At 32.1% G+C, this 18,026-nt stretch overlaps 1 protein-coding gene across 2 annotated transcripts; it reads right to left on the reverse strand.

Moving 5' to 3' along the window:
• Positions 1–1,672: 1,672 nt before the first annotated feature.
• LOC147391947 (putative disease resistance protein RGA4) lies at positions 1,673–7,038 on the reverse strand. Of its 2 annotated transcripts, none has more exons than XM_086459761.1 (2): positions 3,678–7,038; positions 1,673–2,003 (listed from the first exon to the last, which is right to left on the reverse strand). In XM_086459761.1, the coding sequence occupies exons 1-2, from the start codon at positions 6,927–6,929 to the stop codon at positions 1,953–1,955; spliced, it is 3,303 nt and encodes a 1,100-aa protein (XP_086315887.1). In that variant the 5' UTR covers positions 6,930–7,038; the 3' UTR covers positions 1,673–1,952. The 2 variants fall into 2 exon arrangements, with proteins under 2 accessions (XP_086315887.1, XP_086315888.1); XM_086459762.1 differs by lacking the exon at positions 1,673–2,003 and adding an exon at positions 2,684–2,708.
• Positions 7,039–18,026: the final 10,988 nt, after the last annotated feature.

Here is an 18,026-nt window from a genome sequence, read left to right on the forward strand (position 1 = left end):
TGATTAGAAGATTATCCTCACAAAAAATCAGCTCAATCTGAAATTTCTAAGTCCATCAAAAGTATTTACAAATTATTGGTAAAAAATCATATTTTTTGTGGCTTTTGCGATTAAAACTTGATTTAGTGCCACAATTTATGTTTGATAACAAATACGTGCTTCGATTTTATCCATTATTGACCGCGACTTTAACAAGTGGGTTGTAGTAGCTTTTTACAATTGTGTTTGTGAAAGAAGGGAAGACCATAAAAACAGTACGAGTAAAATAACCTTAATATCTTTCATCAAATAAAAAGTTTACAAACTACGTTCCAAGACCTAAAACCCAAACAAAAGGCTCATTTGTTGTTTCACAAGATTTCCTTCAACAAACTCGAAACACAGTGAAGTCCCACCGATCGATGGCACTGATGAAAGAATCTCCGATTGATGGCATTAACGAAGGCGATCTCCGATCAAGTATGTAATGTGTTGTTCTTATGTATTGTTTGCGATTTTTGTTACCATTCGAAATGAAACCATAACCCTAATTCATGTTAAATCTGTGATTTTTTTGCGATTCTTTGTGTTATTTTTCAATTCATGTTTGACTCTTGAGTTTAGAGAATTTTCTCATGTTTGATTTCATAAGTAAAGATTTTATTGAAAAGATGACAAGGAGTCCTCGAGGAAAAAAAAACAAGGGGAAAAAAGAAGTAACACAAAGTAACTACTCCTTAATTACATTTTTTCATCTAATAAACAAAAAGTCTTCAGATAGCAAGCCCCTAAATTCTCTAAACCACATTTGCATTGCTAACCATGAGAACATGATGCTATTAAAATATGGTCCAACCACCTATCTGTTTGATATTTTATTTCTGGTTGTTAGGGAGAGAAAATTGATAAAAAAATTTCATAGAATTTTTGTCCTCAAACCACCTTGAATCATCGGATGATGTTTTTTGGTAAGGGTGAAATCCTTACTAGCTTAGTAAGGCTAGTTGAACATGAGCAAAATGACCCTTGGTAAGTCTTAAAATCTAACTAAATTAGTAAAGAGCGTGTTAATGATGTGCTGATCTATTTGAGCTCAAGGACCCTTGGTAAGAATGTAAGAGGTCAAATGTTACATTCTGACCAAGGAAACCCCCTTAAAATGGCCCATGTGTTTATTTCAAATAAATTAATTAACTACATTATCATAAAATAGTTTTAACAAAAGAAATAATACAGTACTTATAAAAGAAAAAGAAAAAGAAATACAGTAAACTAATTTAGTGTTTTGATGCATGGACGATGATGATGATAATAGAGTATCCTAATTTACTGTTTTCAAATAACAAATAAAATTAGCAATATTGCAAAAACATGACAACCAAACAAGGTACAAAAAAATACAGAGATAAAATATGCAGTGTGTTTATTGTCTTTGACATTTTTTGAGTTGGACTAGATAACTAGAATTTTTCCATCAAAAGCAATATTGAGGATCACAATAACATAACCAAAATAACATTGGAACACAACAATGCAAAACTAAAGCACGTGGTATAAGAGCATCTCTTTCAACATGACCAAGTCTTATTTCCGATTTTGGTACAAAGTGGTGAAACCAACGTGAAGCCTCTAGCTTGTTAGCTACAAACCCGACACTACCACCACATTACAATAACCAAAGTAATTGAAGTGTCGCTAAATAGTCATTTTCATGTAATGATAACTTTGAATTGTTCAATTTATAAGGAACACAAAACATGATCATCAAAGAAATCCAAAACATTAAACAAATGTAATTCATGTTGGTATACTCCAAACACTACTCATACATAACAACCTATAAATTAAGACCAAGTACCACACTAGTGCCATAAATGTTCCTAATTAATTTTTATCCAACTGCTAGATTTCATCAAAATAAATAAAAAAAACTAATAAGAACATTAACAGCTCCCATACACAGAGATTTGAAATCAGAAGTCCCACGCATTTGTACTTCTTGAAGAGTCCCTTGAGATGCCAACCTGTAGAATTCAAAGGTAATCAATTAATTACCAAAATTATAACAATTGAGAACCTCATTACCTACTTATGAATCATCTATCATATTAATTTTAATGGGTAATTTTGACTCAATGGTAGAACCATCCAATTTAGAACTCAACTTGTTTCCAAAATTAGTTCTTAGTGTTTTACGAACTGGTTTGAACAAATGGATCAACTTCAACAAAGTCGATCTGATTCAAATAGAGCCATAATTTTTTAAAGAACTGTTGATTTGTTCAACCACTGGTCCAAGTGAATCATTTTAAATTTATAAAATTCTAAATTCTCTTTTCCAAATAAGAATTTGGAAAAGAAAATATGATTTCATCAATGAATGATCCTTTAATAATCAAACCTCATTAATATATATTTAATGTCGTATTTTAAGAGCTTAAATGAAGATAAAATTTAGTGATTAAAATTTGCTCGATATTTTTCAATTTCTAATAAATATGAATTGATCAACAAAAATTGAACTCGGATGCCACAGTTAATCCGTCTCCCCCCCCCCCCCCCCCCCCCCCAAGTCACCTTGAAATCTCAATGATGGAGCCGACTCTAGTCAACTCAACAAGTTTCAAATCTGTATTTTCAACCTGTATTTTCAATCATACCTGTTGAGAACCACTTGCACAAACACTTGAAGAAAACATCTTTGTATATCGTGAATATCATTAAAATTTCTGAAAAAGAAAATTATTAGCTTCCAGAAATGTTTAAAATATTGTATTGATTGAATGTGAAGTTAATGAAATAACCAATACGATATCGGCCGATACATTTGATACAAATCAATACATTCCCAGAAAATTCATTCTTTCGTTGTCAATGTTTCGTATTGGTCTTGCTGATACGTATTGACCGATACATTTCGATATTTTAAAGCATGGCTTCCAGTGTAGCTAATGACATATGATTACTAGAAAAATTAAAAGATCATCGATACATGCAACTCATGACCGTAGCCATTCTTTGTATAAATCAAAAGTTCGAATTTAGAATTTGAAAAGTTGAAGAATGGAAAGTGTTATAATTAATTTTTTTTAAAAATCAAAATTATTGCGAAAAAGTTCAGATCTGGTTTTTCGTCATCTCCACAAGTTTGATCTAAGAGTAATTAAGAAAGAAAAATATGGTTCCAAAAAGAATGGTTTGAATCACAAGCTTAAAACTCTGATTTGAGCCGAACATCCACCAAATCAAGTAAAAAATATATTAAATTATAATATCTAAAAAATATTTCTTAATATCTTAAAATAAATAAAATATTTTTTTTTTTTTTCCTTAAAAATATAAGTTGACTCCATCGAGTTTGCAGCTGAGTTTGGCAAGTTACAAAATCATATTATTCATAGGGATAATAAATGTTACAAATTATACGCAAATTCGATAAAAAGTGATTTTGAAAAATAAGTGTTTTTATTTTTTTAGCTGAGTTACAAAATCATATTATTCACAGCGATAATAAATGTTACAAACTATTTTCAAATTCGATAAAAAGTGATTTTGAAAAATAAGTGTTTTTTTTTTTAAAGAAAATGAAAAGAATTAAAGGTTATAAAATTGTGATTTTGACCGTACTGTCCATCAATGCGCATAGATAATTAAGGGGTGTTTAGGGTATTTTAGTGTATTAAAAAAAAAAAGCATACCGTGTATAAGTTGGGGATGTATGATATCTTTGGCCAATATTCGCCACTCTCCTTTTCACATTGTTCCGCTAGCATTGGACATCTGTAAATGGAGAGAGTTTGAAGCGTGGTGGGCAGTCCCTCCTTTGGCAAGGTCGCGAGTCTTTCACAACCTTCGATAACCAATTCTTTAAGGGAGATGAGGTTTTTCAATCCATCTGGCAAGAATGTGAGTTCAGGAAGGCTCTTAATCATCATTCGTTGAAGAGATACTAGGTATTGTAGACCCTTATCCGGTAAAATCATAAGTTGAGGACAATCCTCTATCCGTAAATGTTCCAGAGAGGGGAGGTGTTTGCAGCATTCATCATCATCATCATCCTCTACCAATGATACCAACTCTTTACACCTATAAATAGTAAGATCTTTGAGTGCTTTTAGGTTCTTGAAAGACCCACTGGGTATTACCTTTAGATTTTTAAAAGAGTCAATTTTCAAGGAGGAGAGAGAGGTGAAGTAAGATGGAGAGCTTAATATCCTCTCATTGCAATCATACAACCTTAACTCACGAACAGATGTTAAAAATCTTGGAAGAGCAATCAAACTCTCACATCTACTAATTTGAAGTTTACCAAGGCAAGGGAAACAATCTTCAATGCCACCTCTCCATTCTACTAAATTTGGGAATGAATGGATAGAAAGTTTTTCCAATGATGGAAAAACAACCTTAGTAACCATGATTCCATCAACAATAAAACCACCACCCCATAAACTAAGTTTCCTGAGGGAAGGTAGTTGCCAGAGAGGAGGGAGGGTTTGGAATGATGTACAACTCCTCCATAAAGTAACATCCACCAGTTTGGAGAATGAAGGATCCCCTATCCAGCTCGGAAATCTTTCACCATTGTAATTACTGATTTTTAGGATTCTGAGATTATGGTGAGGTTGGAGCCTTTCAAGTACTTCTTCCGCAACACTTGGATCTATATCACCATCACCACACCGCCACCACGACCACTCAAGATCCAGTTCCTCAATGTATTCTTTATTCTTCAATATGGCCTCTTTCGCATTGACCACATTTTCAAGCCTTGAAATCCGCAATCCACCTCTGAGGTTAATCAATTTCATCAACTGTCCTATCTCATGCCCATTCTCTTTACCAACAATGAAACTTGGCAGTGTTTGTAGACATGTTAATCCCCCAATTCCCTTTAGTGTCGAACTAATCATACAGTGCTTGTCGAAGATAAGATGCCGTAGGTTAATCAAGTTTCTTATTTCCTTTGGTAACTCAACCAAATCATAACACTCACTAAGATCTAATGTCTGCAGATTATGAAGGCTGCTCACTGATTCAGGTAATCTTTGTACCTTGGTACTAGAGAGATCAAGGTATCGTAGGTGTTTTAAATTGCCAATTGAATCAGGCAACTCTGTGATTCGTGTATCTTTCAAATCCAACACATGGAGGAATTTCATTTGTTGGAATAGATTAGTGGGGAAAGTTATAGTTCCAACTGCTATCTTGGATACTAGTAGAGTGTGTAGCCTTTTGCATTGAAGATACGGCTCAAAGATTGTTTGATCATTTTCTTTATGAGTGATGCATAAAGAATACCGAGCCTTTTCAGAAAAATGATTTAATTTGTCATCCTCTTTTCTAAAACATTCACCTTCCGAAAGTGACTCTGCTAGATCATGAATCAGATCATGCATCTTGTACATCAATCTGCCAAGCCAATCGTTCATCTCATACTGCTGGAAGAATGACCTCCATAATAAATCATCAAAGTAATCACTACCCACATCTTCCATTGCCCTTTGCCCCACCTCGGATGTAATAAAACCTTCCGCCATCCACAATTTGACTAATTTATCCTTGTCAAATTCATAATCCTTGGGAAATATGCTACAATACAGGAAGCATTGCTTTAGATGTGAAGGCAAATGATGATAACTCAATCTCAGAGCTGGTAAGACATCATATTTTCCTCCTTGTGGTAGTTTCCATATTTCACTCCTCAAGATGTCCTTCCATTCCTTTTCTTGTTTTTTAAATTGTAAGAGTCCTCCAAGTGTCTTAACAGCTAAAGGCAAACCCCTGCACTTTTTAACAATTTCCCAGCCAACCGCCAACAAATCTGGATGTTCATCCCAAGTACCCTCAGTTGGAAATGCCCATTTTCCCAGCAATAACCAACAATCTTCATCTTTCAAAAGTTTCAAGGAATAATCATGAATAGTGCCCATGATCCGAGAAACTTTTTCACTTCGAGTAGTGACAATAATTTTACTACCCTTTGCTCCACATCGCAAGGGAGCTCTGAGGATTTCCCAATCATTGGGATCTTCGTTCCATACATCATCTAATACGAGAAGAAATTTCTTCCCACTCACTATTTTCTGAATTTCTTCGGTGAATGGGTTTAATTTCTCAGAATCAGGTGATATATTGGAAGTACTCGCTATAATGGCCTTTGACAGTCTTTTCAAATCAAAATCATCGGACACACAAACCCATCCTCGTAGTTCGAAATGCTTCTTAACGTTTTCGTCGTTGTAAATAAGCTGAGCAAGGGTTGTCTTACCGACTCCACCCATACCGACTATGGGAATAACAGAGAGCTCCTTTGAAACAGACCCATCAGATACCAACAGATTTATTAACATCTCCTTATCGTTTTCTCTACCAAGAACATCTGATTCATGTATCAAGGAGATGGTTTCCGGCTTCTTCCTGATCACTTCTGGTAGCCGCGAGCCTCCATCTCCATCACTAAGATGAAGATCCTTCCTTTCTTTTGCAATCCTTTCTAATTTCTCATTGATATCCTTTATCTTATTACTTATCTCAGATCGAAATTGAAGTGATTTTAAACGCAAACGATTTTCATCTTCGTAAAGTGATTTTAAACCCAAACATGACAAGAAGGAATTGCATACCTGCTTCCACTTACTTGTTTGATTTTCATCTTCCCCCTCTAATTTAGATCGTAAAGCTTCGGTTGCAAACTCGTCCAATACGTCTTCGGCATCCCAAGCAACATCTTTAAGCTTTCTCATCCAATCTCTCACCTGGTTCGATTGGATTTGCTTTTCCTCGGCATCTTGAAGAACGGATTGGATTGCTGATAAGTAACTCAATAATTTGTCCAACTCGTCCTTCACACCCCATACCAATTCAAACTCTTTTACAATTTTTGAGCCAAGCAGCTGAAATACAGGTTTTAGGAAAGCAGATGCAGCATATTCTGCCATGTTCATCATCATTATGTATCTTTTTAAGGAATCTCTCAAACGGATAGCAAGTTGCAACTGATGAGGTTTAAGAAGAAGAAAGAAAGAGAGCAGCAGCAGCTTTGACTTTTTTGGGGGAGTGCATGCAGGGGCGGAGATGGTAAGGAGCTGGTGGGGATAATTCCCCCTATATTTTCAACTAATTACATATTTCTCACCTTATTACGTCATCATCATTAAGTTGTTGGAGACTTGGAGTAGATGATTCACGTTGGTTAATTTATTAGTGTATTAAGATAATATTATGATGTGGAAATCTTGTTAGTTCTAATTTTAAATAACTTGTTTGGTTTAGCTGTAAATGATAAATAATTTCAATAATTGGAGCGTAACAAGTAAAAGCTAGGGTGCCAATAGAAGTTCCAATTATTAAAAATCTCAATTATATGGTCAAGAGTCAAGACTAAGACCATAGTTTTAATGGTTAAAACTTGTGGAGTCCAATCGGTTGGGAAATGACCAAAATCAGGTCATGAAATAAGATTAAAGCCCGTATATTAGTTTTATTTAATTAAAAGTTTGAAAATAATTTTTAAAATTAAATATTTAATATCGAGAAATTTAACAACTCGAGAAAGAGAGATCTCTAAATTACCATTGTAGTACAAATCTCAATCAAACACCAGATTGGACTTCTGTCGGATCAGGTTTTTATTATAATCTTAATATTAGGATCCAATACAATCGGATCAGATCTAGATTGGATAAAATCCGAGTTTGATATATAAAATCTAAATAAACTTTAAATTTTAATATAATTTATATATATTTTCTTACATTTTATTGGATTGGAATATGGTTGATCCAAGATCAAATCTTATAGTTATAGGATCTGCCTTGTTGGATTGGGGATCCTTATCAGAACCCAAATTGTCGATTCATATTCAAAGTTATTGGATTGAAATGGGTTGGATTTTGGGTCTGATCCAGTCTATTGGCAGCCCTACTGCACCAAAAGTCAACCTGATTGGTGATTTTTAAGCCATTGGATTTGAGTGGTTAATTTACTGATTTTTATAATAAGTAGGAGGATGGAAATTGGTTGAATCCAAAGGTTAGAAATCACCATCATGATATGTATATCAATCAGTGGGCCTTAAAGATTGTGCCACGTGACAATAAAAAGGAGATTACTTCTGACTCCTGATGACTAGTGGCAATTGAGATCTTGTATAGGTTTGTTCACATTTATACTTACAAACTCATGAAAATTTCGTCACTTTTAATATCTAAGATTTCGTAGATATACCAGTGAATTTATTTATTATAAAAGTTTGAATTCAGTTCAAATGCATGTTTTGAGAATTAAAATGGATAGTGTGCACGTGCCGAAACCGGAATTTCCACCCAACTTGCGCACGTTTCGGAAAAAAATTCTTAATTTCAAAAGAATTAGTTTGTTGTAAGTAAAAGTTGGTGTGAAAATAGAATTTTTAAAATCTAACTCATAAAAATTTACAAATATCAGCATTAATATTAAAAATATATAAAATACAATAAACTAGAAACTTACCAAGAGATGAGAAATAGTTCGTTCTAGTAGTTGTAAACACTGATAATCAAGTTATCGTTTGTAACAGAATCGACTATAAGACCTGGAAATTACCCATTTATCAAGATCCCCTGCACCATACCTGTGGAAGTCATTTTTGTGATTGACCTCGAGGTTTAATATTCAGCCAGATCATTTACCTATAGATCATAGAAATAAAAAAAAAAATAAAGAAAAAGAGAAAGAACACAAAGAGATTTTTACGTGGTTCGGCAAACGTGCCTATTCCACGGGTTCGAGGAGCCATTTCACTATAGATCTCCAGTTACATAGTCTCCTCTCTTTTTCTCTCCCTCTTTCCTCCTCCCTCCCCTCCCCTCCCCTCCCCTCCCCTCCTCTCTTACAATAGTCTCCAACTCTTTAAATAGAAAAATTTTAATTAGAGTCTTAACCCTAATTAATTAGAAGTTACCACAATGCCCCTTATCCAAATTAACAATTACATAATAAGGAGAAGATTCCTTTTAAACTTGGAATATTCTCTAATTAGATAGAATTCTCTTTATATGATGTCACGTGTCCACCTCAAGATGCGCATTGATGGTGTGAATGGACGATCCGGATGGAAGACGATTTTAGCCCTCCACACAGCCCCCTCTCGAAAGTGAAGATTGACACATCAAGATCCGCCTTCGAGAAATACTTCTGACTTGATTGAGAAAGTCATTTTTGTGATTGATCTCGAGATTTAATGTTTAGCCAGATCATTCACCTATACATCATAGAAATAATAGAAAAAATAAAGAAAAAGAGAAAGAACACAAAGAGATTTTTACGTGGTTCGGCAAACGTGCCTATTCCACGAACTCAATGAGCCATTTCACTATAGATCTCCAGTTACATAGCCTCCTATCTTTTTCTCTCCCTCTTTTACCTCCTTTTACAATAGCCTCCAACTCTTTAAATAGAGAAACCCTAATTAGAGTCTTAACCCTAATTAATTAGAAATTATCACAATGCCCCTTATCCAAATTAACAATTACATAATTAAGAGAAGATTCCTTTTAAACTTAGAATATTCTCTAATAAGATAGAATTCTCTTTATATGATGCCACGTATCTACCTCGAGATGCGCATTGATGATGTGAATGGATGATCCGGATAGATTTTAGCCCTCCACAATACCCATACACATTATCTCACCAAACATTCTCTTTTTTTTTCACTAAAAAAATTTGATTTTAGATCTTTTTACCTGTTGTTTGACACCGAGTGGGTAAATATCACCATAAGTAACCTTCCATGTGAAGAACCTATAAGGATCTTCGCCATTAATGCAAGAAACAAAAAAGAAGAAGAAAAGAAAACAGAGACCACCCCTTTTAAATCTCACTTCCTTCTTTGGGTTTGGTTCCTTCTCTGTATTTTATTTTATCTTTTTAAAACTTGGAATTGGGTTAAAAAAGAGGGAAAGATCTAATGATGAACAGAGCTTCTATGGCGCCATTGAAGGAGTTGTAAAGAATTCTGCACAAGAAAACAAAGAAACAAGAATGGGTTTGGTGGAGTAGGAAAGGTCGATCTCTTGAGGGAACAATTGCAGCTTTATGTAAGAAAAGAAACAACGAAGAGAGAAACAAAAAAAAAAAAAAAAATTACTTAAAAATCTTTTTTACTGAGAGTACAAAAATTGCTCCTTTTCCATGTACAGAGTTCACGTGCAGTCAGTACTACCACTACTGGATACTGCATTCTCTCTCTTCTCTCTTCTGTCGTCCAATGATTCATAAAATTGGTGGAAATATTGAAGTGGAAATCCTGAAAACAATTGGACAGAAGACGAAAATTATAAAAAACTAACTCATAAAACGTATTAAAGAAAATGGGTCGGGTTCAAATTATTTTATCCCGCATGGGCTAAAAATTTCAGAATAGGTTGATTATTTGTCGGACGTTCTATGTACTGACGAGATCATTCTCATAAAAAAAAAAATCAGCCTATTATGAAATTTTTAATCCTAATTTATAAGTTGAAGAATCGTATATCGTTAATTTTTTATCTTTAATTTGTAAATCACTTTTGATGGGTTAGAAGTTTCAAAATAGGTTATTTTTTTGTGAAGATGATTTCTTTATCATTGAAATCATCATCACAAAAATCAGCTCATTTAAAAAAATTTAAGCCATATAGGACAAAGATTTGACTAGGGCTTAATTCCCATTTTGACACCTGTACGTTGTCCAAAGAAAATATACATGGAATGGTCTCCAAATAAGACATGTAAATATTATGAAATCTACAACACATAATATTGTTATTTTCTTGTTATTAGTGTCTCTTCACATGAGACATAGTCCTTTCACATTTTGAAAGTGATGATATGATGGTTGACCTCTTGCCGATAAAAAATGATTGGTCATCATCCTAACAAAGAGATTGAAGATGATTGTACGAAAATTTAAAAAAAATAAATTAATTAAGTCACTAATGACATCATTTTATCTAGGGTTTGTTCAATATCCAACTTGTTTTCTCTTATATGATCTAGAAAATTTAGAATAGGCTGATTTTTGGTGAGATGATCTCTAACCCATGTATGGCAAAACACGTTGGCCTAATAGTTGATTGCAGAACATGATCCTTTTTATAGGTAGATTTATCAAAACATGCACAACATTTCGAATATTTATCAAAACGGTACACTGTAGCAATTAATTCCGAAAATGGTAAATTTATCGTTTTTGAAATTATTTTTTTTTACCAAAACGGTAAAAATAGTAAAATGTATTTTTTTTTATCGAAAATGCCCTTTTTTATTTTTTAACTGAAATTACGAAAATAAAATTGATTTCGGTAAAAAAAAAAATTGTAAATACATATGATTGTTGGATTACTGAAAGAGAGTGAATCTTTTTAGTTGGATTTTCATTTTTTTTAAAGGTAAAATTGTAAATATATATGTAAAACAAAAAGGGTATTTTCGAAAAAAAAAATATTTTACTGTTTTTATCATTTTGGTAAAAAATATTAATTTCGAAAACGGTAAATTTACCGTTTTCGGAATGAATTGCTACAATATACCATTTTGGTAATTAATTTCGAAAACTCTACCATTTTGGTAAATAATTCCTTTTTTATATATATCATAAAATACAACAATGGAACCCACTTGTGGGGATAGATGTCCCCTCAATTACGTTGGTGCATTTTCTTTTCATCCACTTCAATTTTATTATCTTTCATCTCCTCCCATGTATGACAAAACACGTTGGCCAAATAGTTGATTGCGGAACATGACTCTTTTTATATATATCATAAACCACAATGGTGAAGCACACTTGTGGGGATAGACGTCCCCTCAATTACATTGATGCATTTTCTTTTCACCTACTTCAATTTTATTATCTTTCATCTCCTCCCCTCCCCATTTTCAATGATATCCCTCCAATTTTATTATATTTCATCTTTCCTTTCTAAACACCAAAGAGAATGCTCGTGTTGTGGGCGCAAGCGAACTCTATAAGAGAAGATCCAAGACAAGGTATAGGTGATCAACTTTAAAATTTAGGAGAATCTCAAATATGTGTTATGTGAAATTGGAGATAAAGGTTTATCCTTGCAAAATTCAAGATTCACGGGTTTGTCTCATTTTGTTGATGAATTAAATTTTGATTAATAATTTAAGCTTTTAGTGATGTTTTGAATAAAATCAAAATTTCACCTTTAGATCATGAATCAAAGAAAACTTGCCAATTGATAAGGGTTAAATCAATCCTACATTTTGTAGGGATTTAACTGCATAGTGTACTACTAAAACACCCTTTATTTTATTATTTTGGGCTTTACAACAGATGACTTGTTTCGACTAGGTGCCACAACTTTTCTAAACTAATATACTACAAATTATATTGGAAAATTGTTTCATGTCATGCAATTGGGGGCGTTTGTCCACACCAATCTTGTTCTAGAGGTCTGTTTGGTCCGGTTCGATTCTAGGGGTGCAATTTGGTCTAGTTGAAACCGAGAACTAAACAATATCGATTGCTTTGGGGTGGTTTGGTTTGATTTGGAACAAGTTGTGGTTCGATTCCAGATTACGAAAATGGAGAACCGATCAATTTGGTTCGGTTGATCAAGCTTGTATAGAATCGAATCAAACCGAGAACCGAACCCTTGTGTAATGTATATATAATTATTAAGAATTATTTTAGGAGTTAGGACATAGGTTAATGATTTTTTTATGGATAAATTAATGATTTTTTATTAATAGATTAGTGATTTATTGTATGAAATTTTATGTTGACTTTTTCATTAAAAAATATTACTTACAATTTATAGAATATTGGCAACCTATAGAATTAAACCGAACCAAACCAACTTTAGTTCAGTTTGGATTGGTTTTGTTCCAATAGAATTTGATTTGGTTCTGATTCTTATTTAGTAGAGTCAACCTATGTCGGTTCGGTTTTAATTTGACCTCAAATTGAACCAAACCGAACCAAGTTGCACCCCTACTTGGCATAAAGGTCTAGTTCATTATTATTCAAGTTCGATCAATGGAGATCCGACCCATTTCTATCCCTAGGTTTTATTATTATTATTATTATTATTATTATTATTATCATTGGTAAGCCTATTTTTAATGAATTCAGTAAGTCAATACCAACGGGATTTGAACTCAGGTTCGTGAACCCAAAGACTTTACCAACTAAATTGGGTATCGACACCTAGATTTGATTAAAGGCTTAAAAGATGAAGTGTTGTTAAAAGATACCGAGAAAGAATTCTTGTTGAACTATATGGGCATTTGTAAATCATAGAAAGAGTTGTTATGTGGGCAGAAGCTAGGATCATTGTTTGTTAAAAACATCTTCAAACTACTAGACTTGGGCAAAGTATACAAAATGTTCTTATATGCAAAACGAAGTAACAATTGATATTTTTAGCTTTAATTCTAAAATCAAATACTATGTCTTGAACTACTTGTTGTGGGATCTATAAATAAAACAATACAAAAATATAATTGTACACAAATTAAAAAAAATAATCATATATATATAAACAATGACAAAATCTATATATATAACCATTGCCAAAATCCAACGTTCAAATGATAATTGCTAAAACAGATCAACATTATGTTGGACCTACGATATATAGATATATATATATATATATATATATATATATATATATATGTTAAATTATAATAAAAAGTATAATTTATATTAAATTATATATTATTATAATAATAATAATAAATTCTAATTAATATTAAAATAAGATTTCTACATGTTTTTTGATCAGTTGATTACTACATGTTAATAGATATATTAAATTATATATAATAATATAGTAAATTATAAAGTATATAAAGTGATATTATGTATTAAATTATAATATTAGTGTATAAAGTAATATAATATTTTAGTTATAATGTATTATTGAAAAAATAATAATAATAAATAATTTTTAAATAGAATTTCTACATATTAATCGGTTATGTCCAATAGCTCCACAATGACTACAACGCAATGGTCGTGCATCTTCAACATCTGTATTTCATCTATTAACCTTACATCATCAGGACAATGTTGAATTGATGACGCAAATATTGGAATTTCCCTTTGTGCATGATTTTGTAACTCGAACAATGTAATCTCTAATGTTACCTTTAAAATTTGAATATTACCACTAATATACATCAGATATTCACAATAATCTTCATATCGGCATACAATCATTTTACGAGTAGCTATCTCAGAAATTTAAATATTTCTTATAAAAAATTGAAAAGAGTATACCAATAATTAAGAAAAATAAGAAAGTAAGAAAGCACGGAGATTAATAAGTAGAATTGGTTGTAAGTTTTGTGCAAAATGGGGAATGAATGTGTTATTTATAGTGGGATTGTTGATGACTGTTGGGAATAGAGTGGAAAATGTGACCGTTAGAGCATAAATCGGAGAAAAAAAACTTAAATTTGATTGTTATAGCAAAAGCTAACGGTTGAAAATCAATGATCCAACTGTTGGTTTTTGAGGGGTAGTTTCATCCACTTGAAAATCGACAATTGGACCGCTTTTTTATTACTTTTTTGATAAGTTCTCAAAAAATTATTATATTTTTAATAATTATAAAATAATATATTATATTTTAAATAAAATTTTCATTTATGTATGGATCAACTCCTCTATATATGTAAGATTTTCAAAGAAGAAAATCAAGAAATCCAAGAAGTCCTATATGGTTCCACGTTGACGATGTGATAAGGGTATAGAGAACTTGGAGATCATCAAATTCCATCAAGTAAGGTACTATTTAAGTGGATTCGTCATTCGCAACAAATTGAGTCAGTGGCAGCAACTACAATTCCAGGTAGGTATCCAAAAACCTTTGGATAATTGTAGGTAAATATTCATCAATTAAAGAATCGATCCTTAATCATTCTAAAATAGTCAATTGATTTAAATTATGCATAGTAATTTTATGTAATCGTGTTAAAGATTATGTGAGCATGTGAATGATGAACAAAATTAATGCTTACACTTTAATCATTGACTAATGAATATATATATATATATATATATATATATATATATATATATATATATATATATATATATATATATATTTATTCCCAAAAAAAAAAATGGTTAAAAAGAGAGAGAGAGAGAGAGAAGCTAAATATGGTTTAAAATGTTCGATGAGGCTAAAAATCAAAAAAGAAAATTTTGTTTAAGAAACTAAAGTTAAAAATGTAAAAGTAATTCTTAAATGCTGGGTTAGGTAGACCCCCAAATCACAAAACAGAAGGCCTTTACATTCTTTCATAAATGTGTTCGTAGGCATCTTTACATATGATGGTCTTGAGGAATTTTCTTAAATGAAGACTAATTTTAATTCTTAAATGCATTTTTGGAGTCTAGAATTGGAATTTGGTCCCTACTTTTAAAGCCCATCCTCAATTGATGAAGATCATTTCAGGGTTTTCATGTCCACTATACTTAAAAAAAGTAAGAAGCGCTTGGTCCCAAAAATTTACATCTCAAATATATTTAAAGCACGCATACATATATAATCAGGTGAGACCATTTTTTATTATTAAAATATAACACCGACACCTAAAATTGTTATTTTAGTCCAACTAGCGTTATTAAGATACTAAAGAAAAAAAAAACGCCCTATTAAGTCTCATCCACCGTCAAAAGGCCCCAAGATTTGTAAAATAAGTCCTCTTGTCAAGGTCTTTTTAAGGCTTAGTAAGGTCTTTTTCCACACTTCTCTCTTTTTTATTTATTTAATTTTATTAGATCCAGACCATTAATTCGTCCTCTAGATTTACCAGAAACAAGTCAAATAAGTGACATAAAATCTGATGTTTGGTTGGATACTGAACTAAGTAAAATAAACTAATAAAAATTATTATTAAACTATAAAACAAAGAAAGAAGAAGAAATTTACGAGGCGACTATTATCTTGGGGGGCGGATCATGGGACATATGTAAAAACAATGGTTTTTCAAAATATGGGTTAGAGGTTTTGGATTGAACTGATTTTTTGTGAGGATGGTCTTTATGATGAGAAGATCATCCTCATAAAAAATCAGCTCAATCTGAAACTTGTAAGTCCATCAAAAGTGATTTACAAATTATTGGTAAAAAATCATATTTTTTGTGGCTTTTGAGATTAGACTGGATTTAGTGCCGCGATTTATGTTTGATAACAAAAGCATTCTTTGATTTTATCCATTATTGACCGCGACTTTAACAAGTGGGTTATAGCAGCTTTTTACAATTGTGTTTATGAGAGAAGCGAAGACCGTAAAAACAGTTCAAATGAAATAACCTTAATATCCGTCATCAAATAAAAAATTTACAAGCTACATCCCAAGACCTAAAACCCAAACCAAAGGCTCATTTGTTGTTTCAAAAAATTTCCTTCAACAAAATCGAAACACAGTGAAGTCCCAGCGATCGACGGCATTGATGAAAGAATCTCCTATCGATGGCATTAACGAAGGCGATCTCCGATCAAGTATGTAATGTGTTGTTCTTGTGTATTGTTTGCGATTTTTGTTATCATTTGAAATGAAACCCTAAGCCTAATTCATGTTAAATCTGTGATTTTTTGTGATTCTTTGTGTTATTTTTCAATTCATGTTTGATTCTTGAATTTAGAGAATTTCCTCATGTTTGATTTCATAAGTCTTTTATTGAAAAGATGACAAGGACTCCTCAAGGCAAAAAACAAAAAAGCAATGGGAACAAAGAAGTAACTACTCCTTAATTGCACTTTCTCATCTAAACAAAAAGTCTTCAAAAAGCAAATCCTTAAATTCTCTAAACCGCATTTGCATTGCTAACCATGAGAACATGATGCTATTAAAATATGGTCCAGTCACCAAACCACCTTGAAGCATCGGATGATGTTTTTTGGTAAGGGTGAAATCCTTACTAACTTAGTAAGGCTAGTCGAACATGAGCAAAATGAGCCTTGGTAAGTCTTAAAATCTAACTAGATTAGTAAGGAGAGTGTTAGTGATGTGCTGATCTATTTGAGCTCAAGGACCCTTGGCAAGAATGTAAGAGTTCAAATGTTACATTCTGACTAAGGAAACCCCCTTAAAATGGCCCTTGTGTTTATTTCAAATAAATTAATTAACTACATTATCATAATATAATTTTAACAAAAGAAATGATACAGTACCTATAAACGAAAAAGAAGAAGAAATACAGTAAACTAACATTATGTGAAAATTGGAAAATTTTACAGCAAAAATTGACTAGTCAAGGCTCACAAATTTTAGAAACTGAATTTTGACGGTCTAGAACTGTTGAAATTCTTGATATTTCCAGATTTCACGGTTTAGAGCTGTTAAATTTCTCTCATCCTTCATTAATTTGACGGATTCGGCCTGTCGAAAAAAAAAATTTGAAAATAAAAAATTCGACGCCAATTCGACCTCTTGGTCCATCAAATTTTATGAAATTTAACGGACCAAGGCCGTCAAATTTGGGCTTTTTTCATATTGTGTAATTTACTGTTTTGATGCATGGATGATGATGATGATAATAGAGTATCCTAATTTACTGTTTTCAAATAACAAATAAAATTAGCAATATTGCAAAAGCATCACAAACAAACAAAAAACTAAAAAAAAAAAAAAAATACAGAGATAAAATATGCACTGTGTTTATTGTCTTTGAAATTTTTTGTTTGGACTAGATAACTAGAATTCATCCATCAAAAACAATATTGAGGATCACAATAACATAACCAAAATAACATAGGAACACAACAGTGCAAAACTAAAGCACGGGGAACAAGATCATCTCTTTCAACATGACCAAGCCTTATTTCCGATTTTGGTACAAAGTGGTGATACTAACGTGAACCCTCTAGCTTGTTAGCTACAAACCCGACACTACCACCACATTTCAATCTACAACAAAAGTATGGTAACTTACTTTTCAACACAGAATAACCAAAGTAACTAAAGTGTCGCTAAAAATTCATTTTCCTGTAGTGATAACTTTGAATTGTTCAATTTATAAGGAGCGCAGAACATAATCA

Source organism: Akebia trifoliata, chromosome 11, assembly GCF_017979445.1.
Source record: "Akebia trifoliata isolate Shusen 1 chromosome 11, ASM1797944v1, whole genome shotgun sequence".
Classification (NCBI taxonomy): Eukaryota; Viridiplantae; Streptophyta; class Magnoliopsida; order Ranunculales; family Lardizabalaceae; genus Akebia; species Akebia trifoliata.